This window comes from Chenopodium album, chromosome 27 (genome assembly GCF_948465745.1).
Source record: "Chenopodium album chromosome 27, dcCheAlbu1.1, whole genome shotgun sequence".
Taxonomy (NCBI): domain Eukaryota; kingdom Viridiplantae; phylum Streptophyta; class Magnoliopsida; order Caryophyllales; family Amaranthaceae; genus Chenopodium; species Chenopodium album.
This window is the reverse complement of record NC_137860.1, coordinates 9711730-9739655: the sequence shown is the minus strand read 5'-3', so window position 1 is coordinate 9739655 and position 27926 is coordinate 9711730. Positions and strand designations below refer to the sequence as shown.

The 27926-nt window shown below is 34.3% G+C and overlaps 2 protein-coding genes across 2 annotated transcripts; one reads left to right on the top strand and one right to left on the bottom strand.

The window, feature by feature from the left end:
• Positions 1-1327: 1327 nt before the first annotated feature.
• On the bottom strand, positions 1328-9986 carry LOC145619475 (putative galacturonosyltransferase 10). The gene is made up of 2 exons (XM_081674173.1): positions 9437-9986; positions 1328-3084 (listed from the first exon to the last, which is right to left on the bottom strand). The coding sequence occupies exons 1-2, from the start codon at positions 9587-9589 to the stop codon at positions 1633-1635; spliced, it is 1605 nt and encodes a 534-aa protein (XP_081530299.1). The 5' UTR covers positions 9590-9986; the 3' UTR covers positions 1328-1632.
• Positions 9987-21649: 11663 nt separating this feature from the next.
• LOC145620743 (uncharacterized) lies at positions 21650-26224 on the top strand. The gene is made up of 2 exons (XM_081675451.1): positions 21650-22066; positions 25354-26224. The coding sequence occupies exons 1-2, from the start codon at positions 21697-21699 to the stop codon at positions 26049-26051; spliced, it is 1068 nt and encodes a 355-aa protein (XP_081531577.1). The 5' UTR covers positions 21650-21696; the 3' UTR covers positions 26052-26224.
• The last annotated feature ends 1702 nt before the right edge of the window (positions 26225-27926 follow it).

Below are 27926 nucleotides of genomic sequence, written 5' to 3'. Positions count from 1 at the left end.
TAGTTTATAGTATTTGGTTATTTAAACTTGAAAATTTAAAAAATAAAACTGCAATTTCCTAAATCCCAAGTGCATCTGTGCATGTACACCGTAATACCCCTTTTTGTTCAACTCTCCGTTCATGTTGCATTTTAAATTTTTACTAGATATAAGCCCGTGCGATGCACGATTCTAGTAAATCTTTTTATTAATTTAAGATTTTTTTTATATGAAGATCATTCATTGGATATTTGGATAAAATTACTAATATCATAAGATAATTCTTTTTTTTTTTAATTTTAACACTAAAGTTATCTTTCGTAGGTTTATTTATTTTACGTGGCGCTTGAATTTAAAATCTCAAACCTCATTCTTTAATTTTGCAGTGACAATCTAATTTTTTTAAAAAAAATATATGGCAAATCATTTTATTTATTGGTTAAAATAAGTCATTTGCAAATGCGCTTTTTTATATACTTGTTCTGTTTCAAAAATATTAGTCTCATCTAGAATCTTTTAACTATTAAAAAAATTTGGGGGAATCTTCTAAATTTCTCTAAGGAAAAACATAGTGATATGAGATTTAGTTTTATTCGTTTCGATGAGTACATTATTAATATCTAATTTTTAAAATATTTGCTAGGGAGATTAAAGATATTTATGATCAATGATTTACATCCATATATGTAAAAAAGATAATTATTAGTTTTTTAAATAATTTAAATTTTAATTGTTCACTATTCGTTATTTTTACCTAGGTGGCAAAATTCTTAAATCTTATTCGTCACTTTTTCTTAGGTGGCGAGTGAATTTTTTAATTCTAAAACAAATTATTAATCTAAAATTTCATTGGTCAAAATAATACCTTTTCTTATGTGGCGCGCCGAATGCTCTCCAAAAATGCCTACTTTAGTTATATATATTAGATTAGATTTTAACTCGGTTCACATTTTGTTTACTTACTTAAAAAAAAAAAAAAAAAATTTAAACGAACAATATTACTACGTACAAAAACATACTTTTCAATTTTTTTTTTTTTTTTTTTTCAAAAAGCCTTTAGATTCTGCACCCAAGTATATCTAAAAAAATTCATTTAGACTTGAACATTATTTAATCCTTTTTTATTTTTCTTTTTATTGTTTATGGTCATATTTATTTTCATAGATTACTTTTAATCCTTTTTTTCAATGGTCATATTTATTTTCATATTTTACGTACTATGTATTTCAAGAGAATGTGAGTAATCTAATAATTTTGAAGAAAATAGCTACAAATGAGGTATGAAAACACACACAATTGCCCACAAGGTGAACAACATCAGCAAAAAAAAAAAAATTAAAACAAGCGAGAAATAATGCACGAAATCTAGACTGAAGTACAAATACAAGAAGACGAAGTAGTTACATAATTTAGCCTGAGGCTTAAAAAACAATGTCTAAGAGTTATACTGTCCAAAAAATGTGTATACATGAATAGCCAATGCTAGATGCTACAAGAACAATGGACTAGATGGTCGTCGCTACTAGAACAACTCAGCCCGCTAATGAGAATGGAACCTAGCAAGCACCTCCTGTTTACAAAATCTCGAGGCTCGTGTACATCTGAGGCTGGAGTATGAAGGGAGATCAAGAAAACCACCACCTTATTTCCAGATCAGTGAACATTACAATGTTGGAGTATAGGATGATCGTAATTAACATATTTTTCCCAAAGCGGTTTGTACTTTTCAATTCCAATCTTCAACCACGGCTTTGAGTTCCCGTTGTAGTGCAGTACAGCCCCCTTTGAAATCAACTTTGGGTCCACAGTCGTGTATCCCAATCCCAAAACATGCCATGAGGGATCTAATGGCTCCGTCAACCCATAGAAAGTCAGCAACCCAGGTGGAAGAGTGCCCAGTTTCCACAGAGTGCGGTCTATGTTCTTTTCCTGCCAATAGTGATAGATTCCTGTGACATTTCTATTCCTCCATTCTACCAAGTCAAAGATGTTCATGCCAAATGCCCACCCACATGCATCAGGGTCAAAATGTGATCGTATCAGAGGATGAGAATAATTCAAGTACTTGTGATACCGATGAAATGTTTCCATACATGTTTCGACTGCCCCATTCACATTACCATTCAGATCAATGGAGAATAGAGGAGAGAGATCCTTTTGGACAACAACATCATCATCAAGGAAAACGACCTTCTTCAATGCTGGATAAACTTCTGGGATATAAAATCTAAGATGATTCAGCATTGAAAGATACTTAGGGTTCCGGAACTTTATTGGCGTTTTGTTGTCATCATTGTTGCCTGAAAAGTAGTAGTTTTTAGTGTCTGAATCCTGGAGCTGCTTAAGGACTGGCACATAGGAAGCATTAAGCCAACTGAAATCCTCAATCTTTTGAACCTCAACGGTTACTCCACGGAATTCGTTCATCGTAAACCAAGCGTTCATAGGTGCATAGTTAACCTCATCAGTTACAAGGTGGAAAACAACCTTTTCCGGATGTTCTGAGTTCAAAGCAGTGGAGTTTATAACAACTGATGTTGCAAGGATGTTGTCAGAGAAGATACAGAAATGATAAAGGCTGGTATCTTCAAGTTTCAAGGCACTTAATTTTTTTTCAGCAAGCCTTCTCAATGCATTCTGATTTCTAAACCATTCACTTGCAAGCCTAACACCAAGACAATAAAGGCTTTTTGGGACTTCCTCAGCAGCTATTTGCCCATATTTCGAACTTTTATCACTGACAGTACTCATTTGTTCTTCAAGAGACTGGATTTTGGCCTTTAATCTCATAATCATGGTAGCACTGTCATAATGAAGTTGCTGAGCTTGATAAAGCAGAAGTGCCATGTCCTTAATTGCAGTTTCTGACTCCCTTATTGTCAACGGGCTTCGTCTTGTGGCAGCATTAGAAAGTAGGATCTGTGAGTTGCGAATCTGAGCACTCAGCTCCCAGGCGAATTGAAGGTTGTTGCTTTCCTTAGCTATCACAACAAGAGATTTAGCTAAAGCAATTTGATCACTAAGCTGTCTTGTCAATGAAGTTGGACTCAACATCTCCTCCGTAACGTTAAGGCCTTCTAGAATTCTATCTTGCCTGAAAGACCTCTGCACAACACAGAAAAAAAAAAATCAGAAAAACATTAAAGTAGCTTGAATTTCAAATGAGACAGCTACAGAGAGGAATAGAAGAAGCAGAAGGTACAAGCAAAGCCAGCAATAGAAGGATAATAAAAATGGACATAAAACACAAACCAATAGGGCAATAGGCCAACTGGCCAAGTAGTCCATAAACCATTAAATAGTTGATTTTCACAAGACATCCGCAGAATATGAGAAACATGCAATGAATTGATGTAAGGGGAAGGGGCACTTTAAGCAGTACCTTTGTAAGTTAATTAAGGGTAGCTTGAGGAATAAGTTAGGGTTAGTGAAAAATTTTTACTAATAGAAAAAATTAGGGAAAGGAAATTTATGAGGAATATTGATAAGAACTTTCTTCTCTTTTTATTTCGTATTTGAGAGAATGCAAGCCTCTCGAATGCTTGCGTTTATCTGATGATGTTGTTGGACAGATTAGTGATGATGTTCCTCTCTCAAACCTTCTTTATTTGTACAAATATCTTACATCAATTTATTGCATTATAGAAGGTACAAACAAAGCATACAATAGAGGGAGGACAAAACGAGAAATTGTTATATACACCCACTTTACACCCAAGAATATTTTGTTCTCATTTTGATGATTGTTTTTCATTTAATCATCAAATGAAGAACAAAAAACTAACCTTGGGTTAGTTGGGTGTACGGTGCACCCGGGTGTATATAACAAATTTTAGGACAATACAGGACATATTGACAACTCAAATAAGCTAACTACTGCATCAATCAAGAACAGTTGGCTAATCAACCTGCATCCAAAAGTGCTCATTGCAGCTTTGATATATTCACAAAGCAAGGCTGAGTGCATTGATTCCAATCACAGGTTATATAACTAGCGAACACTAAAAAGCAAGTGTTGAACACCTCAATTGTAAGAGAATAAAACTACAAAGATTATAAAAGCTTCCTCAGCATATTTGTATAAACCTTTACAGTCCTTTTTTTTTCAATTTCAATGTGCAGGCACAAGTTCAAGCACAGACATAGACCATGAGTTATATATTCCCCTTGATAAAGGCAAGACAGCTTAACATTATCCAAAAACAAGAAATTTTATTGTCTTGGAGCAGGAGATACCTAGGAATACTTAATTACTTGGGCAACAATCCCCATCCTCTTAGAGATAGAGAGAACTCCAAAAGAAAGACCTTAAAATGGAGATGGGGAAATCTGGGTTTTTGTATAATATCCTTATTAAATAAACTAACCAAGCTCAGGACTATAAAATACCCATGGTATCTCATGACATTACTATAAGCTATATTGTGCCACAGATTCCCAGTACAAACAATAACATTTATTCAACATCAAAACAAACCCTATCACTCATGGTATCTCATGACCCTTGGAATATTTCTAATAAATAACATTTATTCAACATCAGAACAATCAATGGACAAAAATCTTGTGTGTGAACCTCAAACAAACAGCAGAATATAAGAATACCTGACAAATCTATGTCGGGCCCTTCTGATGAGTCAAGTATTTCCACCAATATAAGTTAGAAAGTGGTAAAAAATAGAGAGGAACTAAAACCATATGTTATAAGGAATGCCACTGCTGACTTGGGACAGCAGAACTTGGGTAAAACTCAGTAAATTACTCAGTGTGTTTTAACAATAGAGTATAATTTGAGAATATTCTGAATTTTTTTTTTTTCTGCATCATTCTCTTTCCACATATACCAATCCCGATGATAGGACTCGAGTTACAAACCAACTACAGACATATATAAGAACAGTGACCAAGTTAACACAAATTACCCTGAATAACTTGATATACCTTCAGTTGGATGCCAGAATCACAATTCACAAACAATGGTCAAGTCACTGATGGAACATAGATGACTTAACAGCAGATGCAAATTTAATAAAACATTTGAAATTCCATAGACGAAGAGTGTCCAGTATGTGAAAAACAATAAGAGCAAAGATAAACTTACTATGATTAGCCACGTATAAAATTTAGAGAAAAAACCACAGTATGGTATAGGATTCCTGAGTCCTGACAGGTAGCTAGAGTAGCCTCTTTATCTGACCCTAACCAACATTCTAAATGTTCTAATTTCTAAACTAAGTAATGATTAAAGATTTTAGCAGCAGCTTTTACTCCACACTTGAACAGAAATTAAAGGGGAGGAAAGAAGGAACAAAAAAAAAAACATCCACTTTTATAACTCTCAAGCAGTATAAACTTTTTCCCCAAAACTAGCGCCACCACCAGATGAGCACTTCAGCAAATTCATATATGAAAAATCTGGTTTGACGATATACAACATAATTTCAAAAAGACAATTAATCATCTCATAATTTGCATGACTATCTATTCAAACAAAATAATGGGAATGTTGCGCAAGTCTTTTTGGCTGATACTAAAACCATAGGATTCAGGTACAATATCGAAAAAAAAGGCAGGACAAGAAGTCAAGAACTAAAGAGGAGATGGATCTGGACTCTTAATCAGGAAAACATTCTGCCAAAAAAAGTGAGCATTATAGCCATAGTGTTGAGCTAGCCTCAACAAACATGATATTCAATTTACAAATCTATGATCCATCTTTTCTTCATGAGTCGCACATATATGAAATCTCTACACAATTCTTCAATTTGTTGTTGCGAAATATATAAATTTAAAAGGAAATGGAAGAGAGACTTAATGACTTATATATGATATATGCTATAGATGGGCTTGAAATTAGAATCCTAGCTAGGCCTTGCCGCCTTGATAACAAGTCACTTTGAAATTTGTACAAAAGTCTATTTATATTATATTTGAAAAAATAAAATAAAAGCAAAAAAAATTTACATATATGCAGCCACTACTATCCAATTTTGGAACAATATCCTTGCTCCTATGCGACCCGTGTTTGAGTGAAATAGCTCATCATAAGAAGCCTAAAAGAAATTGCAATCCCCAATTTTCTAGAATTCCATATACATGGATATATATGATTTTCACCTCATTTTTCTGGTTTGCTCTCTCACCAACGTTATTTCCATAACTTTAGCCACTATTTTGAGTCTTAGACACTGATTGAGAATCATTTTGGAACTTTTTATGGATATTTAGCTTGTTTTATAGACCAGGTATCACTATTTTCCAGTTTTTTTTTTTCTTCTTTTTTTTTTTTTTTTTATAGCAACTTTCATGGAGAAAAAATAATAAAATAAATAGCGGAGAAAAGGAGACAAGATGAAGTGAGTTACAGATCAAAAACTACATATCAATAGAAGAAGATTCTACTATGAGACATAAATTTTAGCTCTCTAACAATTGTTCTCGTTTTTTATGATTAGTATGGATAGGGCTAAGATCATTTAAAATTTAACTTACATATGTGCCCTACCAGCCTTCTCAAACTCCTTATTTAGCCCTATATTCGCATTAAAGTGTACAGCATACATCATGGTATTATATCTTGGCCACATCACCATCGAATTGTAGAGTTTCTTTTACTTTATACACCATGATATTAGACTGGGATAGCCACAAACTATCTAAATTGCAGATTTGCAGGTGAAAGTCATTTCACGACTGTTATCACAACCATATTCAAAATTTCAATGTTCAAAGCTTCAAACTATGACCTACAAGTGCACTTTTGCATGGTTGTACCTCTGTAATTGTTTTTAAGTTTTTGAGTTGGTTATGTCAGTGATTACAAACCAAGCAACTCACAAAACAACAATGAAGATTTTAGTCAAACAAAGTAGGTTTAAGAAAGACAAAGAGAGGAAAACTACTGAGATTATTTTTAAGGATTTTGGCACTAAAGTTAGGAGAATTCAACCTATGTTGCTCTGACTTAGGTACCCGTGCCCCGACTCGGGTGCATGTCCAAGTCTTCAACTTGGCTGTTTTGTGGAAACATTAATCAATGTTTTTGACCCAAATGAATTGTCCAAGTGTTCAGTGTCGAAGTGTAGAGAATTAGACATGAGTAATTAAAGTGTAATTAAATAGTCAAGTAAAATAGATTTCAACTACTCAGGAAAGGTTCAATTGATTCTTTATTCAACTTCGTTATTGATTTTCTTTCAGAGGATTAAGATGAAAATGATGTAGGTCATGATCAAATTCAATTGCTAGACCTCTACAAGAGTAACTATAGGGTATACTTGAATAAAATTACAAATATGTGTTTAAAAAATTAATTTGATGCAGTTTAAGTATGCTTAATAGTTTTATTTATGTTGGTACCCTTGTTATGATTATTAATTTGATGCATGCTTACAGATATGTGTTTTGATTATTTATTTGATGCAGATATGTGTTTTGATTATAAATTTGATGCAGTTTAAGTATGAACTTGGATTGCTTGATGAAGGTAAGAAAGTCAAGAGATGAAGTTACGAAATAAGATATAAGGAACTTTGGTAATAAAACTAGGAAAAAAGTTCACAGGATTCAATTGCACTATGCAAAGATCTTATTGGCCAATTCAAACTTACATGCAATTGAGCTAAATACACTTTTAAGACTCTGAAAGAGGCCTAGAGGTTAAAATTGGATCAGATCCTCCAAAGTTACAACAAAAACTAGATTTGGTTAAGTATTTATCAATAATTAAACAATGTGGCCATTGCTTGAATCCAAGGTTTTGATTCAATGGCATGGTTATTCACTTGGTGATTGCTTTAATTACTTGTACTTCCATTTATATATTTTTAAATTTTTTTGTCATTCAGATCTATGAATTCCAATAGCCACATTTGCTTATTTTTTTAGGTTTCAATTATTTACTTTGTTTATAAACCCTAGTGAGATTGGTTACTCGCAAGAAAGTAGGTGTGGCAAGCATTGCAGACAAACTAAGGGAAAATCGTCTGCGTTGGTTTGGACATGTAAGACGGAGACCCGAGGGTGCACCGGTGCGAAGAGTGGAAGAGTGGGACCATGGACGTATTAAACAAGGGAGAGGGAGACCAAAAATGACTTGGTTGGAAGGAGTTAGGAAGGATATGAAGTGCATGGATTTACATGCAGATGATGTTTTAGATCGTAAGGGATGGAGGAGAAAGATTTATGTTGATGACTACACGGAATAATCATATCTGATTCATGTTAGCCGACCCCACTTTTGGGATTAAGGCTTTGATTGATTGATTGATTTATAAACCCTAGTGAGATTGGTCTCAACTTGAAATCTTAGTTTGCAATTATTTGGTACTAAACAAGTCTGCTAATAATAAACCAATTTAAGCACTTGCGGACTTGTGGTAAGATAAAATACTTAACCTCCAATGCCAGATGATAAAAGAACAAAGTAACAATATTACTTTTCATGCATTAGTTGCATACATCCACAAAGCCTCAAAGACTCAAACCACAATGTCCAACCATAACAAGCAAGATGACAGTATCCATTATGGAAATCCAAAGGTGCAATAAACTTGTTTGTTTTAATCGTCCATAAATAAATCATAAGGTTGCAGCACTCCAAGAAAATCAATGAATGAAAGACTACAATAGATACCTCTACATTTGCTACCCATACAAAATAACCCCGGAATCAAATGTATCACGTAAAAGGGACCATATGTTATACAAGTACACCCGACTTTAACAACTGTCCTTTAACCATTTCCTACTACTACCATTAAATGCCCACTACTGAGCTCAGATCAGTTCATAGAAACAAAAGAAGATAGATCTACTTTATAGATGATGAAGATCCACTCCCACTTCTGAGCAAACATATTAATGTCCAGCACAAAATAAGCAGATCTAAACCAACTTCAGAGCAAAATTTTTAGTGTTCCGATTAATACATTCAAGTAAGTAATCCTGTCATACACTACTTCCTCAACTTCCTCACAAAGCCCTGAACGGCTGAACCCATTCCCAGCATCCCAAAATGATATACACTAATACAGTACTTCCAAAACCAACTAATCCTGTCACACACTCAACTTTGTTTAACCTAACAAACATTCTTCCAATCATCACCATTAATAACAAATGCCCCTAACTTAGTTGGTAAAGTCTTGACAGTTATTACCCAAAATCCGGGATCGAAATCCATCTACATCACTGTCATTTGTTCTCTGTACACCCACCAAGAAAGGTACATTCTACAGTCCAACAAAACCAACAAATCATTACACCCATATAAAAACTCCACAATTCAAATCATTTCATAGAATACCCAGGTATACTATACAATAATAGAGATTAATTAGATCAACAATTGAAACAATACAAAACCCAGAATTCTAAGAACTCCAAATTATCAGCAAAATCAAACCCACCAAGAAAAATTAACAAAAAAAAAACCCAATTAATTAAGAAAATTTACCTTTGCCAAAGCAGGTTTTGACATGGGTTGATTATCTTTGCTGAGAAGAACAATGAAAAACAACAAAACAACCAATCCACACAACACCAACCATATGAGATTTGAGTACCGCCGCCTATTCTGCCGCCCAAAGCTGGTGTTTCTCCGCCTCATTATCTAATTACACTAAATAAAAAGTTGGGAATTTTGAGAAAATCTAGTGAAAAAATGTTTCACTGAATTACTAATTTGATGGGGCAAGCAGAAAATTTAGGAATGTGATGTAAAAGGGTAGTAAGATTAAAGCATAAAGAAGTCAAAGATCTCAGAAATGAAAAGGCAATTTAATAATTGAATTGAAGAACAGATTGAATTTTGGAATTGAAAGAGGGTTTGTAATAGAATTGAAGAAGAAAAGGGTAGATCTTTTGAATATTAATGTTGTGAAATATTGCAGCTGATCACATTATAGTGATTGGCAGAGCTCTCTCTTTGCGCTCACATGCATGATAACTTAGCTTAGCCGTCGGTAGTCATGTCTTTGCATTCATTCGCCCCCATTTTCAATTTTTCTAAAACTGACTTTTTAACAGCCATCAAAATATAGAATTATTAAATGCGTAGTAATAAAATTAATAAAAAGAAGTTAAGACATAACTACATCAATAATTTCTCGTTAAAAAAAAAAAAAAAAAGACCTAGTTGGGTGATCGGGTTAAAAGTTAAACCGATCTTGAACTAGTCAATTTTAAAATGAGAAAATGGTAATATTAAACTGACTCAACTTGATTCGATATCAATATATAATTTGACTTTATCTGGTTATTTGTGACCTGAAACATGATCAGCTAATACAAATTCGAATAAGTCTATAGCTAGCCTAAAGCCAAATCTTATCTAAGCTTATGTTCAGTTCGTTTGATACGGTTGATTTAATTTATTTTTTTCTAATCGCATCAAATTAAAATTCAGCTTGAAAATAATAGCATGCTAACTTGTGTATCTCTTGGCAAGCAAAACAAGAAGAATTCTAGTAATTTTAGACTTTCTATTGGACCCCTTAAAATCAAAATGACCCGAAAAACCTTAAGCGAATTTTTTTTACTCGAAAATTGAGAATTTCAATAATGGGAACATCACATGTCGATCAACGTGAGGGTTCTATTTGAGAGGCCAGGGTTCTTTTCGCTTGATTCGCGAAGATTTCTTCCATTGCATGTTTGAAGAGAATGGTGGTCAATACCTTCTGGCCACAAGGTCCCTCTCTCTTTACAAAAAAAGTGGATTGTAAGGTACTTTTGTGCCACTTTTTAAGGTCATTTTCTCACAAAAAGTGATTATAAAAATACATTTTTAACAAATTGTCTTGACAATAATTACTTCACGCATGTTAAGACCAATTGCAAGACATCTGTAGTATAGTATGCCTGTCAAAGTCAAGAGTAGTGTTTTTTCTAGGAATTTAAATGAGGTTGTATTTTGTGGTAGTATTTGTGTTAACTTCAAAAGGAATAAATGGATGATCTAAGGACATATTTGGGTGTACCAACAATTAATGGTTGAAGTTGTGGAACCTCAAAGGAAGAATACCGATATATACATGCGGTGGGCAAATTAATGATAAACTAGTAGCTAAGTTGGAAGTCGAAAGTGAACTAGTAGGGTAATCTGAGTAAAATCTTCCTTAAATTTATTAATGTTGTGATATGTTATGCAAACAATGAAGTTGCCTCAATCGACATGTGATGATACAGATTAAAACCTCTAAAAGATTCTTATGGGGTGGGAACGAAGAGTCGCAATAATACCTAGCTACATCTTTTGTCTTGGAAATTATTATGCTTAAAGTGATGATGGATTGAGACAACCAATGCATCTTTTCTAATAAAGCTTCTAGTGGTAATTGCTTGCTGAACCATAAACTCTTTGGTCAATCTTGTGTCCTTTAAAGTAAATATTGCAATAGTCATTATTACCTAGATGTATGTGTTCAAACATAAGAATAAAGCCTCAAATGTCCGTCGTCAAAGTGTGGGGATATGGCAATTGGAAATAGTAAAAAAATTTCATCTTGCACCATGAGTAGTACTGTATGGTACATGATATGTGGAATCCCAACGATGGGTAGAACATATAAATGCTGATAATTTGTTGTTGGGAAATCCTTTACAGCACATTGATTCATTTGAGTTGTAAGATGATGAAGATGAGGTTGATAAAATACTTTTGAAGTAAGTCTCTATTATGGGAATTTATAAAAAAAAAATAATAAAAAAAAATGGTCCGATAAATTATTTGAGGAGAGTAAGAATGAAAATGATTGAAATATGTGATTAAGTTTGAAAATTGTTAGCCTGGTTTAAAAACATAGTAAAATTTTCCTTTAGCTTGTTTTGTAGATTAGGCTAGCTAATGTCTAATTCACAAGACATCTCACTAGAAACCTCGTCATTGCTTACTATGTGGTGCAATGGAGGAAGATGGGCACCATATTCTTTTGTCATTGCCCTATGGCTACCCTAGCTAGCTTAAAGAGATATCCTATGCATATATGAAGATTTATGACTCGGAAAGTCTTTTAAACATAGACGACCATAATATCAATGCATGGATTGGCCAATTGTCTTTATGACAACTTTTTGGCAGTATAGAAATGGTGAAACAACTTTGCTTGAAATTAAGAGTGGTGGATATCGCAATCAAATACTTGACTTTATGGGAGAAAAGTGTGATGTAGAGGCTATGTGAGTTATTCAAGAGAATTATGTGACTCAACACATACGTGATTTCAAAAGACAGTGCTATAGCGATATTTTTATACGAGGTCATATAGGAGAAGTTCATGAAATATTGAATTGTGATATTTTATCTTAGTTTGTACCAAGACAGACTCGAGGGTTTTGCTTTGGCATGGAGCTTACTCATGGTACGTAAATTCAGATTTAGTAATTAATCCGATTGTTTTTGGAGGATATCAACTCATCATTCTCTTTAAAATGACATTATTAAGAAGTGCAAGAGTTTTTTTTTTTTTTTTTAATTTGGACAAAAAGAAGAGTATTATCATTAATAAATAGTCATATGGCATCTACAATAAGAATAAAAATTTGTATACCACGGATTTAGAGAAAATACATAACTTTTACAATCAAGATCATAACTATTTTGCATATCGGACATAGCTCACTTCCATCTCTTCAAAATTGACGCGAGCAGTATATTCGATGTCTTCGCATCTTTCCAAGTAGAGACCTTTGCAATCTGCACTAATGTTTCAATCGTTGAGTTAATGACAAACCCTAAACCCATATGAATCCAAATCCCCTTCTCAATTATTATTATAACCCTAATAAGATTCTCATCCATAGATGAGAATTAAAATCCCAGAAAATTGAGAAAAACCCAAAAAATTGGGACAGACACTCACAAACGAGAGAACAAAACAAAGCAAAACAAATAAGTGAATTAAACCAAAGAAAAAGGGTTGGAAATTAAACAATTTTCGGCCAATAAATTAAAAACCTTAAAGTGAGAAGAGAGAAAAGAGATAAGAGGGAGGCAAGAAGTGTAAGAGTTTGATCCATCAACATCAAGAGATTACGATTTTCCATTGTTATAGAGAGGTTATCGATCGAATAGTTGTCTGTTTAGCTAAATATGGTATTGGTTTGGAATTCGTTTTCCTAAGTTTGACATGATCGAGGCAATCCAATGTGCAAGAACTATTCCAACAGTGGAAGCTTAATATTTTGCTTAATCTACTTTTTATTTTTCTTTTTGTTGGTTTCTTTTAGAAGTATTTATGGCAATGGGTCCTGGATCCGACCCGGACCCGGTTGGACCCGACCCATATTTTAGGGTCTGGGTCCTTAAATTTTAGACCCGATGGGTCTGGGTCGGATCTGGGTCTAAGATTAATAGGTCGGGTCTGGATCTAGGTCCAAAAATTGTAGACCCAGATCCGACCCATAGACCCATATTTAATTTTTTTTATTTTTTATAAATAAAAAATATATATTAGTAATAAATTTTTAAAAAATCACTTAACATACTACATAATTAAAGGTTGAGAAGATAGACTTTAATGAAAGTGAGCAAATAAAACCACAAACAACCAAGAAATTAAGTTTTTGCGCAGTACGGTATTTTTTTCTTGCATTGTCTTTACTTTTTAATGAAATAAACTAATGAGTAGCCCGGGCGTTGCCCCGAGTTGCTACTGTTGTAGACGTGCAATTGATAAATTTTTTAAAAGACTTTTTAAAATTGTAATTATCATTGTCAAACTAAAATTGAGTTTTTTTAATTATATTTTTTTAATAGAAACTTGTAGTTTGCACTTATATGATTTTTTCTTACATATTAATAACACACTTGATAATTAGCTTAGATGGTGAAATAATTACTCTTGTTATAAAAGGTTGAGGGTTCGATTCTCCTTATCCTTACATTTTTATGTGGAGTAATGTTGGTTGCTTGGGTGATGTGGCATTGTTTGAGTGATGATATGATGTGGCGTCATGAGATGTTGGGAAGATGACGTGGCGCAACAAAAAGGGATTGCGTGGCACATGGACGTTCTTAAGAACGCCTTTTAATATATAGTATAGATTATTTGTGTGTCAAAAATATGAACACATTTTTTTAATGCGTTTTTTTATTATTTTGAACTAGTAGTATAATTATAAATTGGTTGTCAAAAAAAAAATATGAATTTATAATATATATACAAAATTATAAAAAATAATAAAAATTATAGTTAGACCCGAGACCCGCTAGACCCAATGGATCTAGGTTTGGATCTGATTTTTTTAGACCCTGTGGGTCTGGGTCAAATCTGGGTCCACCTTTGAAAATCCGGATCTGGGTCTGGGTCTCAGTGGACCCGACCCAGACCCGACCCATTGCCATCCCTAAGCACAACCCCATTCTTTCACTAGACTTGACAAATTTGATCAATAACTGATCACCCAACTCAAGACATAAACTCTATTAAAAATCATCGTTCTCATATCCAACCTAACCGAATCCGATTTGACAATTAATGTTTCCAATAGTAATTATATTTATTTAAATAAGATTATCGACCAATATATCCGAAAAAGACCTAACCTAAGATGAACTGAACGATATGAACATGTAATAAATTACCCAACCCAAATTAAACCACTTGCCTTTCATTGTTTAATTATAGATATTATAAAAAAAAAAAATCCTAACTACCCACACTTCAAAAATCTATATTGAAGCCCAAAAATTGTTAGAAAATACAAAACACATTATAAAATAAGGGGAAAGGCAGAATACAAGAGAGAGAGAGAGAAAGAGAGAGATATAGATATGCAATTGTGTTGTCTATCTTCATCCATTACATGAGTCACCTATATAGATACATGATAGAACATTGTAGCCTATATGGACAATGAAGAGTCCATTCATGAGAGGGTTAATGTGAACTAATGACAAAGGAGGATTACAAGGATGTTATTACAACCCTACTTAAGATAGTCATAAAAGAGATAGTTACAAGCTATAATGACCATCCATAATTAACATATTTTATATCTCCATTCTTCTGAAGATCATGAGTGAAGAAAAATTTGGGTAAGATGTGCTTTGTTCAGTCGCCTTTGATGTATCCTTCCTTAAGCTGAGCAATACAAGCTGCATTATCCTCATATAGAGTTGTCGGTGCCTCTTTCCCAGATGATAAACCACAAACTAATTTTATATGTTGAATTACCGACCTTAACCATACACATTCACGGCTAGCCTCGTGAATTGCTAAAATCTCAGAATGATTGGAAGAAGTAGCTGCAATGGTTTGTTTCATGGAACGCCAAGAAATGGCAGTACCACCATGTGTGAATACATATCTAGTTTGCGATTGACCATTATGAGGATTATATAAGATAAATAACCTGAATCTGCAAAACAAATCAAATTTTCTTTGGACAACTTTGGGAAAAATAAACCTATATCCTTCGTACCTTGAAGGTAACGAAGTAAATGTTAATCCCATTCCAATGCCTTTAGGTTGGATATGAACTAAACCTTGCTAATAAATTAACTGAAAATGATATGTCGGGTCGTGTATGACTTGCAAGGTACATTAGTGCTCCAATTGCACTAAGATATGGTACTTCAGGACCAAGAATTTTTCATCATTTTCCCGAGGTCGGAATGGATCTTTCTCTACGTCAAGTGATCTTACAACCATAGGGCTTCTCAATGGATGTGTTGTATCCATAGAAAATCTTTTAAGAACCTTTTTCTATGTATGTTGATTGATGTACAAGGATTCCATTCTCTAGGTGCTCTATTTGTAACCCCAAGCAGAATTTTGTCTTTCCAAGATCTTTCATTTTGAACTCTTTCTTTAAATAATTGACAGTCACTGAAATCTCTTCAAGAGTTCCACTGATATTAAAATCATCAACATACACTGCAATTATAACAAATCTCGATCCAAATTTCTTTATAAAAATACATGGGCTGATAGGATCATTCTTATAACCTTCTTTTAACAAATACTCACTTAGACGGTTATACCACATACGCCCAGATTGTTTCAATCCATAAAGAGATTTGTTCAATTTAATACAGAAATGTTCTCGAGAACTAGATTCTGCTGCTTCTGGGAGCTTCGTGTAAATGTCATTATCCAGTGGGCCATATAAATAAGTTGTGACTACATCCATCAAACGTAAGTCAAGTCCTTCTCTTATTGCCAGACTAATTAAAAATCTAAAAGTAGTTGCATCCACCACAGGAGAATATGTCTCCTCATAATCAATACCAGGTCTTTGTGAGAATCCCTGTGCAACAAATCGTGCCTTATATCTTACAACTTCACCCTTTTCATTTCTCTTTCACACAAAGACCCATTTATATCCCACTGGCTTTGCACCTTCAAGTGTACGAACTACAGGTTCGAATACTTCTCTTTTTCCAAGAGATTTTAATTATGCTTCAATTGCTTTTTTTCATTTTGGCAAATCATTTCTTTGTCTACATTCTTCAATGGATTTTGGTTCATGATCCTCATTATTATCCATAACATTTAGTGCTACATTGCATGCAAAAACATCATCGACGTCAATTAGATTTCGGTTCCATGTAATTACAGACATGATATAATTTGTTGAAATTTCTTCATTATCAGGTACCTGAATTTCTTCTTGTATCATGTCTAAATTCTCTTCTGGAGATCCTTCGGAAATTGTTTCTTCAATTTGACCATCATCAATCAATGCTCCTTTTCTTTTCCAAGGATTCTTATCTTTGGAACCATTGGTCTTCCACGTTTTTGACGTGGTTTAGACTCATTAGCAAATTTAGTCTGTCCTTCCGGGACATTTATTTTAAATGGAGCATTTACAGCTAGAATATGTGACTTGGTCACTCTTTTTAGGTCAGCAAATGAGTCTGGCAATTGATTATTTGCTAAACTTCGTAAATGAATTATCTTTTGAACTTCCAGTTCACATTGTTTAGTTCGAGGATCAAGATAGGATAATGATAATTCAATCCATTTAATTTCCTTTTCCAGCTCTCTCTTTTCTCCCCCTAATGTTGGGAAAAATGACTCGTTAAAATGACAATATGCAAAACGAGCCGTAAATAAATCCCCCGTTGCGTAGGCTCAAGATATTTAATTATTGACGGGGATTCAAACCCAACATATATTCCCAACCTCCTTTGAGGACCCATCTTAGAGCGTTGTGGTGGAGCTATTGGGACATAAACCGCACATCCAAAAATTCTTAGATGGGAAATATTTGGTTCCTGACCATAAACCAATTGTAATGGGGAGAACTTGTGATAACTAGTTAGCCTAATGCGAATTAGTGCTGGTGCATGTTATATAGCATGTCCCCAAGTAGAAATTGGGAGATTGGATTTCATAAGCAATGGTCTAGCAATTAACTAAATACGTTTAATTAATGACTCTGCCAGACCGTTTTGGGTATGAACATGAGCTACAGGATGTTCAACATTTATCCCAATGGACATGCAATAATCATTGAAAGCTTGAGATGTAGAGTCACCAGCATTATCAAGCCGAATAGTCTTAATGGGAGTATCCGGAAAATGTGCCCGTAACTTAATCAATTGGGCTAGTAATCTCGCAAACACCAGGTTACGAGTTGATAACAAAGACACATGTGACCATCTAGTTGATGCATCAATTAAAACCATAAAATATCTAAATGGTCCACATGGGGGATGTATGGGCCCATAAATATCTCCTTGTATACGTTCCAGAAAACTAATTGATTCAAAATTAATTTTAGCTCGTGATGGGCAAATTATTAACTTGCCTTCTGAGCAAGCATCACATGAAAAATTATGGTAATTTTGCAAAGAACTACCATTTGAATGACGGTTTTTGGAAACAACTACCATTTAAAAAAAAATTTGAAACAACTACCACAAAAATATAAAAAAGTTTGAGTAGCACTAACTTGACAATTATTCCGGCGAGAATCTCCAGCAGTGGGCCCCACGAATTACACTTTTCCTCCTAAAATTCTTTCTACCTCCTCTATATTGAACTGATAAACTTCGTTTGCCCCCTTTTGCCTTTGTTTAAAAAATTTAAAACCCTAATATCTTGATTGCTTTCAATTCCAAGCAAGAGATGAAGGTAAATTGGTAGGCGAACTCAAGTCAAGGTAATGTATGTCTCATTACCCATTTTAATTGACATAATTTCTCAATTGAATCTTCAAATTAGGGTTCTTGGAGAATAAATTGAAATTGGGGATTTCTAAAATTGAGGGTTTTGGGGGCAATTAATCTTTTATTATCCAATCTAGAGTACATGTGTCAATTCAGGTGGGATTTTAGGAGGGAAAGTGTAATTCGTGGGGCCCAATGCCAGAGATTCTAGTCGGAATAGTTTTCAAGGTAGTGCTACTCCAACTTTTTTTTGTTTTTGTGGTAGTTGTTTCAAAAAAAAAATTTAAATGGTAGTTGTTTCCAAAATTCATCATTTAAATGGTAGTTCTTCGCAAAATTTCCAAACATCATTATGAAGAATCTGTTGGCTCTTCAAAGAATGTCCACATGAATTTGTAATTATTTTTTGCATCATTATTGAACCGAAATGGCCTAACCGGTCATGCCAAACAACAAAATTATCAGTAAACTTCTGGGTTACTATAGCATGAGTTTCAATAGTATTGATTTTTTGTACAGTACAAACCACTGGAGAATGTAGGGAGTTTCTCCAAAACATGGCCTTGAGTTATATTTGTGATTTGAAGGAATTCGTTATTTTCTTCAATGATTGTCTCAATATGATACCCATTGTTGCGAATATCCTTAAAACTTAATAAATTTCTTTGAGACAATGGGGAGTATAAAGCATCAATTATTTAAATTTCAGTTCCCCAAGGTAATTTTATAGTGGCTCTTCAGGATCCCTCAATGATATTTGTACTACCCAATATGGTACTCACATTAATCCTTTTCATCATCAATTTAGAGAAATATTTTTTATTTCTAAGTATTGTATGAGCAGTTGCACTATCACCAAGACATAATTCTTCACCATTCATAGCAAACTGAACTTGAGTAATATCCATATTCTTCACGAAATAAAATACATGTCACAATATTAAGCATAAAAATAATGATGATAAAATAAATAAACCTTTTTCTCTATATTGTGTCTGCAAGACAATATTATTAGCATGGAAAGTGGAGTATGTCTTTTCAAGCATTTCTGCATCAGTAATATTTTCTCCACATAATTTCAATTGAGAAGTTATTTTAAACATAGCTGAGTTATATTCACTAACAGATTTAAAATCTTGCAATCACAAATTCAACCATTCATAACGAGCTCTACTCCAAAGGATTTGTGGGTCTTTCACAGTTAAATATTCATTTTTTAAGTCCTTCATGGAGGTGATGGCGAAGGAATATCATGGCCTTTGCCTTATCTTGGGGTGTTGTTTTATTACCCTCCTTAATTGTTTCACCAAGCCCTTTAGCGTCTAGGTGTATTTCAGCATCTAACACCCATGATAAATAATTCTTTCCGGTAATATCAAGGGCCACAAATTCAAGCTTGGCAAGTTCGACATTTTCACTATACAAAATAACAAGACAAGATTAAATAGCATACAATAAAAATATACTATATAAAAACAATAATAATACTGTTAATGATTTAATCACATATGAAGGGGCTATCATGAGTTATACAATTCTTAACATATTTACGAGACATTTTAGTAGTCTAAGCAAAATAGTTATCAAACTAAAATAATATGATCCGAATTATTAGAAAAGTAATCATGATACGAAAATTAAATGCTTAAAACACCCAAAGTCATGAAAATAGTTGTCAATTTCTATGCGGTATAACAAGAGTAAACACTATATACTACTGACATATAAGAAGTATAGAGCTAATAATCATAAACTTTATCAAAGACAATGACATCATGATATAAAACAATTCCTAGGAGTTAAGTGCAGTCATATATGAGTACTAAACTTTCATGATTGTTGCAGTTTAGGTACCCTAGTTGCAAAAGTTGCAGTTAGGATACTCTAAACACATTCTGTTAAGTATGTTGTTAACTAAATCTAAAAAAAAAAAAAATCAAATTAGCTGCCATAGTTGCAAAACCAACTTTTCATCACTTCCCAACCGTCAAAAAAATTAATCCTTATCAACACCAACATCTCTAGGTAGCATTCTTCACACAAAAATGAAGAAAAAAAAAACAGTTTTGTCCAAAGTTTAAAAAAAAAAAAATTAAATCAAAAGGTCTTCATACTTTAAACAAAAACACCATTAGGGATGTCCTCAAATACATCAACTTTCCCACCATTATACACTAGTCCACTGTCAAGTGTAAACTGACCAAAATCCACCATGGTGCACTATCAAACAAGGATTAAATTGAAAAATCTGTAACAACATACAAAAAAACAAATAAGAGTGATAATTAGAAAAAAAAAAAATCATTTCATTTATTAAAATTTATTCATAACATCAACTTCAAATTTAAAAAAATTGAAATTTTATCAATATTCAAGCACATATACTGTTGAATTATATTGTTCAATTAGAATTGTTAATTCATACTTTAAACAAAAACTCGTACCAAAAAAATTGAAATGCGAAGAAAATTAAAACAGATTAAAACCCTAAACCCCAAAATAAAAAATTACTAGCCACATAATCACAACCCTAATTAAACATAATTATAACTATATTTTATCAACAACAAGTATTAAACAAATGAAATTACACGAATTACAAAAAAGAAGTAAAAAAGTGAAAATTACATTATGCATATATTTGGCGGAGACAAGTGTGGTCCAAGCCATGGATTATTCTCTTCAATCATGATAATGGAGTGAAAAATAAAAAATAAACGGTGAAAATGGTGTAAATGTGTGATTGAAGAAAAGTGACTGAAGGAAAAAGATTAATTAGGGAGTTCGTTGAAAGGAAAAATGAAAAGGCGGCAACAAAGTATATCACTGTATCCTTCATGACTTAACTTTTTTTTTTTTTTTTTTTGACGACCTTCATGACTTAACTTGGGAGTTGTATATATTGGGCCAAATGAAGAAAAGTGACGGAACTTTAACGGTGTTACTTTTTAGTACCCTCTTTGTAACTTTTGTAACTAGGGTACTCTAACTGCAACTTTTACTAAAGTTGAGTACCCTAGTGTGCACTTAACTCCAATTCCTAGCATCATATGATACATGTCAGAAAACAATTCCTATGGGTGTTAATATAAAACATTTGCTAGCATACATACGGACAATATAATTCCTAGCATCAATATTTGATACGTGTTAATTAATGTTATAAAATGAATAACTATGACTTTTTTCTTGGCTAGTATACTTACAGAGTGATCAATGTAATAGTTTCGTTCATCCATTTCATGAGTCACCTATATAGATACATGATAGAACATTGTAACCTATATGGACAAATAAGAGTCCATGAAAGGGTTAATGTGAACTAATGACAAAAGAAGATTACAAGGATGCTATTACAACCATATTTAAGATAGTTATAAAAGAGATAGTTACAACTACTTATAAGTTATAATGACCATCCATAATTAACATATTTTATAACAAAACAATTTATTTTATCACATGATATTATTTTAAATAAAATCAATAATTTTTTTATTTATAAAAATGTCATGTTTTCATCTGGGTGATAAACCTATGCATTCTAAAAACAACTCAAATATGGTGAACCATTTTTGAGCATCAGCCTCTCAACCATGTCAATATCAATTTCTAGCACCTGCTCACCGCTTTCTTGGCGAAACTACCGTCACCCAACTCCCAAACTCACGGCCCGTGCCACATTTTTCCGCCATGGGAGCAGCAGCAACACTAATCAAACCCTTCAATTCAACTCCTCTACACCAGATTCTTCGTTCACCCAACGATTTGGGCTTCACATTTCTGGGGCTAAATTGGGATTTTGCGTTCGAGCTGAGAATGGTGGAGGAGAGAGAAAGAGAAGTGAGCAAGAAATTGAGGATGAAGAATTGGAAGAATTGAGGGGAAAAAGCACTATGCCTGATAGATTTAGGTACTTGACTAAGGAAGTTCCTTCTCCTCCTCTTCGTTGGCCTTGGTTTGTAGGTATCTTTTTTCCTCCTTTTCTTTTGATTTCATGTTTTTTTATCTGTTTTTGTAAATTTTGTCTTCCCTTTTAAGAATGAATGTTATTGGGAATTTATCTTCATTTCTTGTTTGTTGATATTTTGATTTTGAGTTTGGAGAAATTCAAATTGAAATTGAGTGATAAAAATTAAAGTGGAAAATGTGTTAGAAACAGGGCTGTTAAATTTAAAAATGGGTCAAGAGGAAATTCAGTAAAATGGGTTAATATAATTGAGTTTTTTTTTTTTTCTTTCCATTTCTTGTTTGTTGATATTTTGATTTTGAGTTTGCTTACAAATTTGGGGAAATTGAAATTGAAATTGATTGATAGAAGTTAAGTGGAAGATGTGTTAGTTAGTAACAGGGCTGTTAAAAATGGAACATGAAGAAATTCAGTAAAATGGGTTAGTGCTGGTTTTAGATAGATAGCTCGCTAATATCCAATTTATGTATGCATAGCATACCCTTATGGCTTGTTTGGTAGACATTTTGATTGGTGGTTATGGCAATGAGATTGTATGAAATGGTTAATCGATAGCTGTTTGATATCGGATTTCTGTATGCATACTCTTACGACAAGTTTGGTAAGTGGTTTTGATTGATGGTAATGGCAATGAGTTTATATGAATTTTGCAAGGGGAGTTTCATGACAGTTGATGGTGTTCATGGTATTGTTTCTCCGGTTGTAAGTGTGTGTGTTTCTACTTAAAGCTTCATTAGTGTTCGTTTGTCGTTACTAACTCTAGGGAGTGTTTTAGGGAAGGGTAATGAAAAGAAATACTGTAAAAATAACATTCTATGAATGTTGCTTGCTAGTCCTTCTTTAGGGTGATTGCAGCATTAAAAATGAAAAGACGATAAGGAGTGTGGAGGAAGGAAGAACACCCCCCCCCCCTCCTGACCTCTTTCCCTCTCTGTTGTTTTGAAGTCTTCTTTCAATTCTCTTGTGTATTGAAATAGAATTAGGATATTTGGGACTTGATTTAAGTTTGTAACCAAACTGCCTTCCAAAACAACCCTCTTCCCTCCTGTCTCCTCCTAAATAAAATAAAAAAATGGTTGGAGGTGTTTAAGAGAAGTTTGCTTGTAAGCTTCAAAGTTAAGGAGTCGTCCCTGTTTAGCCTTTCTTTATGTGCTCCTCACCTCCTTGCCTGCCTCTTCTAAACAAATTATAGTAGGCCAAGAAAATGAAAATAATAGAGGTTGGAGGGAATGTTGGGGTTGTTTTTCATCACGATATCATGACCCCTCATTTTTTTCTATTATTTTTGGGGGGGAGGGGGGGTGGTGAGGACCCTGAATAAGTAATTTTTCTATCATCTCTCCTGTTGATTTTAACTTTCTACTGATTGCTTTTCCTTTGTTCAAGGACAAATCACTTTTATGTACCTTTCAACCCTTACTAACAGATTCTATACAAGAGAGTTAAGTTACAGTCTTGCAATGACTTTAAATTCTTAACTTTTTGGTGCTGTTTACAAACACTAGCTAGGTTATTCAAATCAGATTTTCTTAGAGCTGAGTGTGTGTGTGTGTGTTACATGGGACATACAAAGATGCCTAAAGTAGATTGTGGGTGTTTGATTTGTAATGCACTAAGGAATATTGATATTGAAGAGTACTGTGAGCCTCAAAGTATTTGGATTGTACATGATAAATTTAGAAGCATGAGATCTTCTAGAATGAGTACTTCATTCTGATGAAGAGGAATAACTATTTGTACTTTATTTGAACCTCTAAGGCTCTAATTTTGTAGGTGCTGCATTTTCTGGTCACCTATATGCGTCTGATGTTGCCGTCTTGATTTTGTAGATAATTTTTTTGGGGATTTTTTCACATTTGCTACCACCTAAAATGCCTAGCTTCAGATTTGCTACCGTTTTAAAATTTTTTTTTACTTTGCTACCACCTAAATTAGAATTTGTTAGATATCACTACCCCATGCCTTACACCGTCACCATTTCCGTCAGCCCCGTCCAGCCACCCAACTACCACCCCCTCCCTTCAACTGCCACCCCTCCCCCTCCCCCTCCGCCTGCAGCCGCTGCCCAAAACAACGGTCGACGCCGGCGACCCCACCCCCTCCCTTTCCCCCACCCACGAAGCTAACCCCCCCTCCCTTTCCCCCACCACGAAGCCCACCCCCACTCCCTTTCCCCCACCCTCCGAAGCCAACCACCACCAAATTCAGCCCTCTCCCCGTTACCTCCAGCAACCACCAATTCGCACCCACCCCAACACCAGCTCCGCCACCAATTTCGCAGTCCTGGCCTCCTCAATTCGCACCATTTTGCAACACAACCACAGCCACCAAATTCGCAAACCCCCAATTCACAAACCCTAAACCACCAAATTCACAAACCCTTAATTCACAAAACCCTCAATTCATTTGGGTGGCTTAAGGTTTAGGGTTAGGGGTGGCTTCGGGTTTAGGGTTCGATTCCGGTGGGGTAAAGGGGAGGGGGCGGATTTCGGTGGGGGACGGCTTCGTGGGTGATGGGGTTGGCTTCGTGGGTGGTGGCGTGGGTGAGGGATAGGGAGGGGGGTTGGCTTAGTGGGTGGGGTAAAGGGAGGGGGTGAGGTCGCCGCCGGCCGAGTATTTTGGCGCCGGCCCGCCGGCAGGGGGGAGGGTGGCAGACTGGCAGTTAAGGGGATGGGGGTCGGTGGCAGTGGGGTGGCTGGGTTTTTTTTCTTTTCTTTTTTTTTTTTTTTTAAGAAACTTAACGGAAATCCTAACGGATTCCGTTAAGTGGTAGTGATATCTAACAAACTCTAATTTAGGTGGTGGCAAAGTAAAAAAATTTTTTAAAACGGTAGCAAATCTCAAGCTGGGCGTTTTAGGTGGTAGCAAATGTGAAAAAATCCTTTTTTTGGATTAATTGTATAGCCAGTTTTCCAGGGGATTAAGATTGAAAGACGTGAGTGAGGGTATCATGGCTGCTACTATGGGCATAAAAGATAATAGAAAGACCTTTATTGTCCCATACCTGAATCAGTTTTGCTGTATTGAACTCTATGGTGCTGCTCAACTTGTGTCCATGCCCAGCATTTAACTGGTTGATGATATGTTGTACGCAGTAACTTGCAAGTATGCATACTATTAGAACGAACTGTTTCTTGCCCTTGAAGCCTGCCTCTTCTGTACTGGCCTTATTGAGTTTTATTATGAGGAAATACATTCTATTTACTAAACTACTGAGGGATCTTTCCATGTTAGTGCAACTAATTGACCTTGCTTTTTCTGACTTTGCTTATGATACATGCAGCGCTAGCATTTCTCATCTATGCTTGGAGATCAGTCTTGTGGGAACTTTCCAATTGGAAAAAGCTCGTAGCGAATATTTTCCATTTAATTGGATACCTATCAAAACTTGTCTTGGCTCTCATATTCCATTTCATAGGTGACCCAATCTCCTACACAATTCTCTTATTTGAGACTGCAGTTCATGCAGTACGTTCCTTTTACTCCAGCATAGTGACATCTGCTCCAATACCAGAATTAACCTCTATCATTATGCTTGCTTCTATTGTACTTGCAATTGGAGAAGTAGCTTCTCCAAACTCAGTAAAGTGCCAACCCTACCTTCTTACTGCAGCTGGGATTATTGGTTATGGAGCAGTGAGAGGTTTCATCATTGAACCAGTCTTCTGGTTGATGCTTGCTGGTCTCTTCAGCTTCTCCCGATTATTTAAAAACAGGGATAATGTTTCTTCTGCATTACCTGTAGCAACTGTATTGGCCTCTGTTGGTGAGCCATGGGTTAGAGTTTTAGCGATAATATCCTTTACAGCATTGGCTATTCATCACCATTCTAAAAACCTTGCAGAAGGAAATGAAGTAGCTGAAGTTACTTCCTCCAGGGGAAAAGTTCCATTTCCTTTGTTGGGTGTCGCATTAGCCATTGGAATTCGTGTTGCTGCTAAGTGGGCTGGCTATCGCCATTTGACATGGATGATTGTGTAGTTTTTTTTTTGACAGCAGATGGTTCTGTAGTTAACGTGGAGAAAATTTCAAGCTCTTGAGCTTACTAGAAGAAAATTTTGTGATCTTGGCTCTGCAACTTTATGTGCTTCATTGAGCTGTCCGAATATTGGTTGTCATTTTCGTAATACAGCCTTGATCATTCCTTTGGGCTATATTACGGATGTAAATGTTTACATTGTAGCTTGTACTTGGCAATTTTGTAGCAACTTTTTACGAAAATACTGTAGTTTGTTAGATGGGCTTGTATGATATGAGTTCCCTCCAGACAGAATTAAAAATGATAGCCCAACAATTTGGAAGAAGAAAATAATCATGGTTATAAAATTTCTTCATTGAAAGAGCATGGACCCATGGAACCTTAACATAATACTTTATGATCTATTGGTACAGTATGTGTTTGTTATTCTAATTTAAAGAGATACTACCTCCGTTTCTTTTTAGTTGACACGCATTTCTTTTTAGGAAGTTGACACGTTTCCTTTTGGGGTAAAACTTTTACCTTGCATTTACAAGCTACTCCACTTACTTTTTCATTCTCTCTCACTCTCTCTCCTCTCCTTAATATCTGTGCGTAAATCAAACGCGTCAACTAAATAGAAACGGAGGAAGTAGATGTCATACTATAGATACATACTCGTAGTATACAATGTACTTCATATGATCCATTTCATTTTTCACTGGTATACAACACTTCAAATCTCTTCTAGAACGCAAATCTCCAATTCAAAATGCAAAAACCTAAGAACTATCCAGCCAATCCAAAGGGTAGTACTATTATCACCTTTATCATGTTTATTTTTTATTTTTATTTTTACTAGGTTGGTTAACGCACGCGTCATAATTCGCTATTTCGGAAGTGTTTAAGTTCTTGGTAACATAATGAGGAAAAATGTATAAACAAATATTTTGAAGGGCGTAAATTAAAGGTCCATACACTATTCTTTAAAGTTTTTAAAAAGACAATAAACGTTTATGGTAAATAAATATTTTAGAGGGTATAATTGACCAAACACTATTAATAAGAGTTAAATCATTAAATCACACCAGAAAAAAGCTTAGAGGCAATTAACATCATATTAATAGGGGCATATAGGTAATCAAACATTTTTAAAGATAAAATTGTCTTCACACTTTTCATAAATGTTTTCTCATGCTTTTTAAAAGGTAGGGAAGACAATAAGAAAATGATTTCATGTGAAAGATAGTCAAATGACATTTATAAACAATTCCTAATATTTTTTTTTAAAAAAAACCAACACAAGTACTCCCTCTGTGTTTTAATAAGTGTTACATTTTGACTTTTTTCACTATTCACATAATGGTTTTGACTTGATTAATTTACTAATAAATAAAAAAAAACAAATGTTATTGTATGTTACATTGTTGGATTCATTATAATGTACACTTTTATAATATCAATTTTTCTATAATTTTATTAACATATATTTAGATAAGCTAATGGTCAAAGTCGTGTCTCGGCATGCGTGTTTGATCAAACTATAACACAGAGGGAGCACATAACACCTTAGAATTAACTACATCGAAGATTTGACAAACATTCATCTTAATAAAAAAAAAATCATCTAAAGCAATACAATACGTGAGTTTGCAATGATTCAGCTTGAAATCTAGTGAAGCATAGTTATTTAGGTGAATATACTTATGCGGCCGTTTTAATTCTTACAATGATTATAAAATCTCTAGTTTAGATCGTTGTCGGACAAACAAACAAACAAAGAAATTAAGGGCATGTTCAGTTCAGCTTAATTTCAGTTCAGTTCAATTTAGCTCCAATCAGTTCAGTTCAGCTCAGCTCCAATCAGTTCAGTTCAGTTCAACTCCTAATTTAATTTC

What these genes read in the sequence shown, in the direction of transcription:
- LOC145620743 (XM_081675451.1), top strand. Translation starts at nt 21,697, where the DNA reads ATGTCAATATCAATTTCTAGCACCTGCTCACCGCTTTCTTGGCGAAAC. An exon ending in TCGTTGGCCTTGGTTTGTAG is followed by an intron (nt 22,067 to 25,353) that starts GTATCTTTTTTC and finishes TGATACATGCAG; the next exon opens with CGCTAGCATTTCTCATCTAT.
- LOC145619475 (XM_081674173.1), bottom strand. Translation starts at nt 9,589, where the DNA reads ATGAGGCGGAGAAACACCAGCTTTGGGCGGCAGAATAGGCGGCGGTAC. An exon ending in CAAAACCTGCTTTGGCAAAG is followed by an intron (nt 3,085 to 9,436) that starts GTAAATTTTCTT and finishes TGTGTTGTGCAG; the next exon opens with AGGTCTTTCAGGCAAGATAG.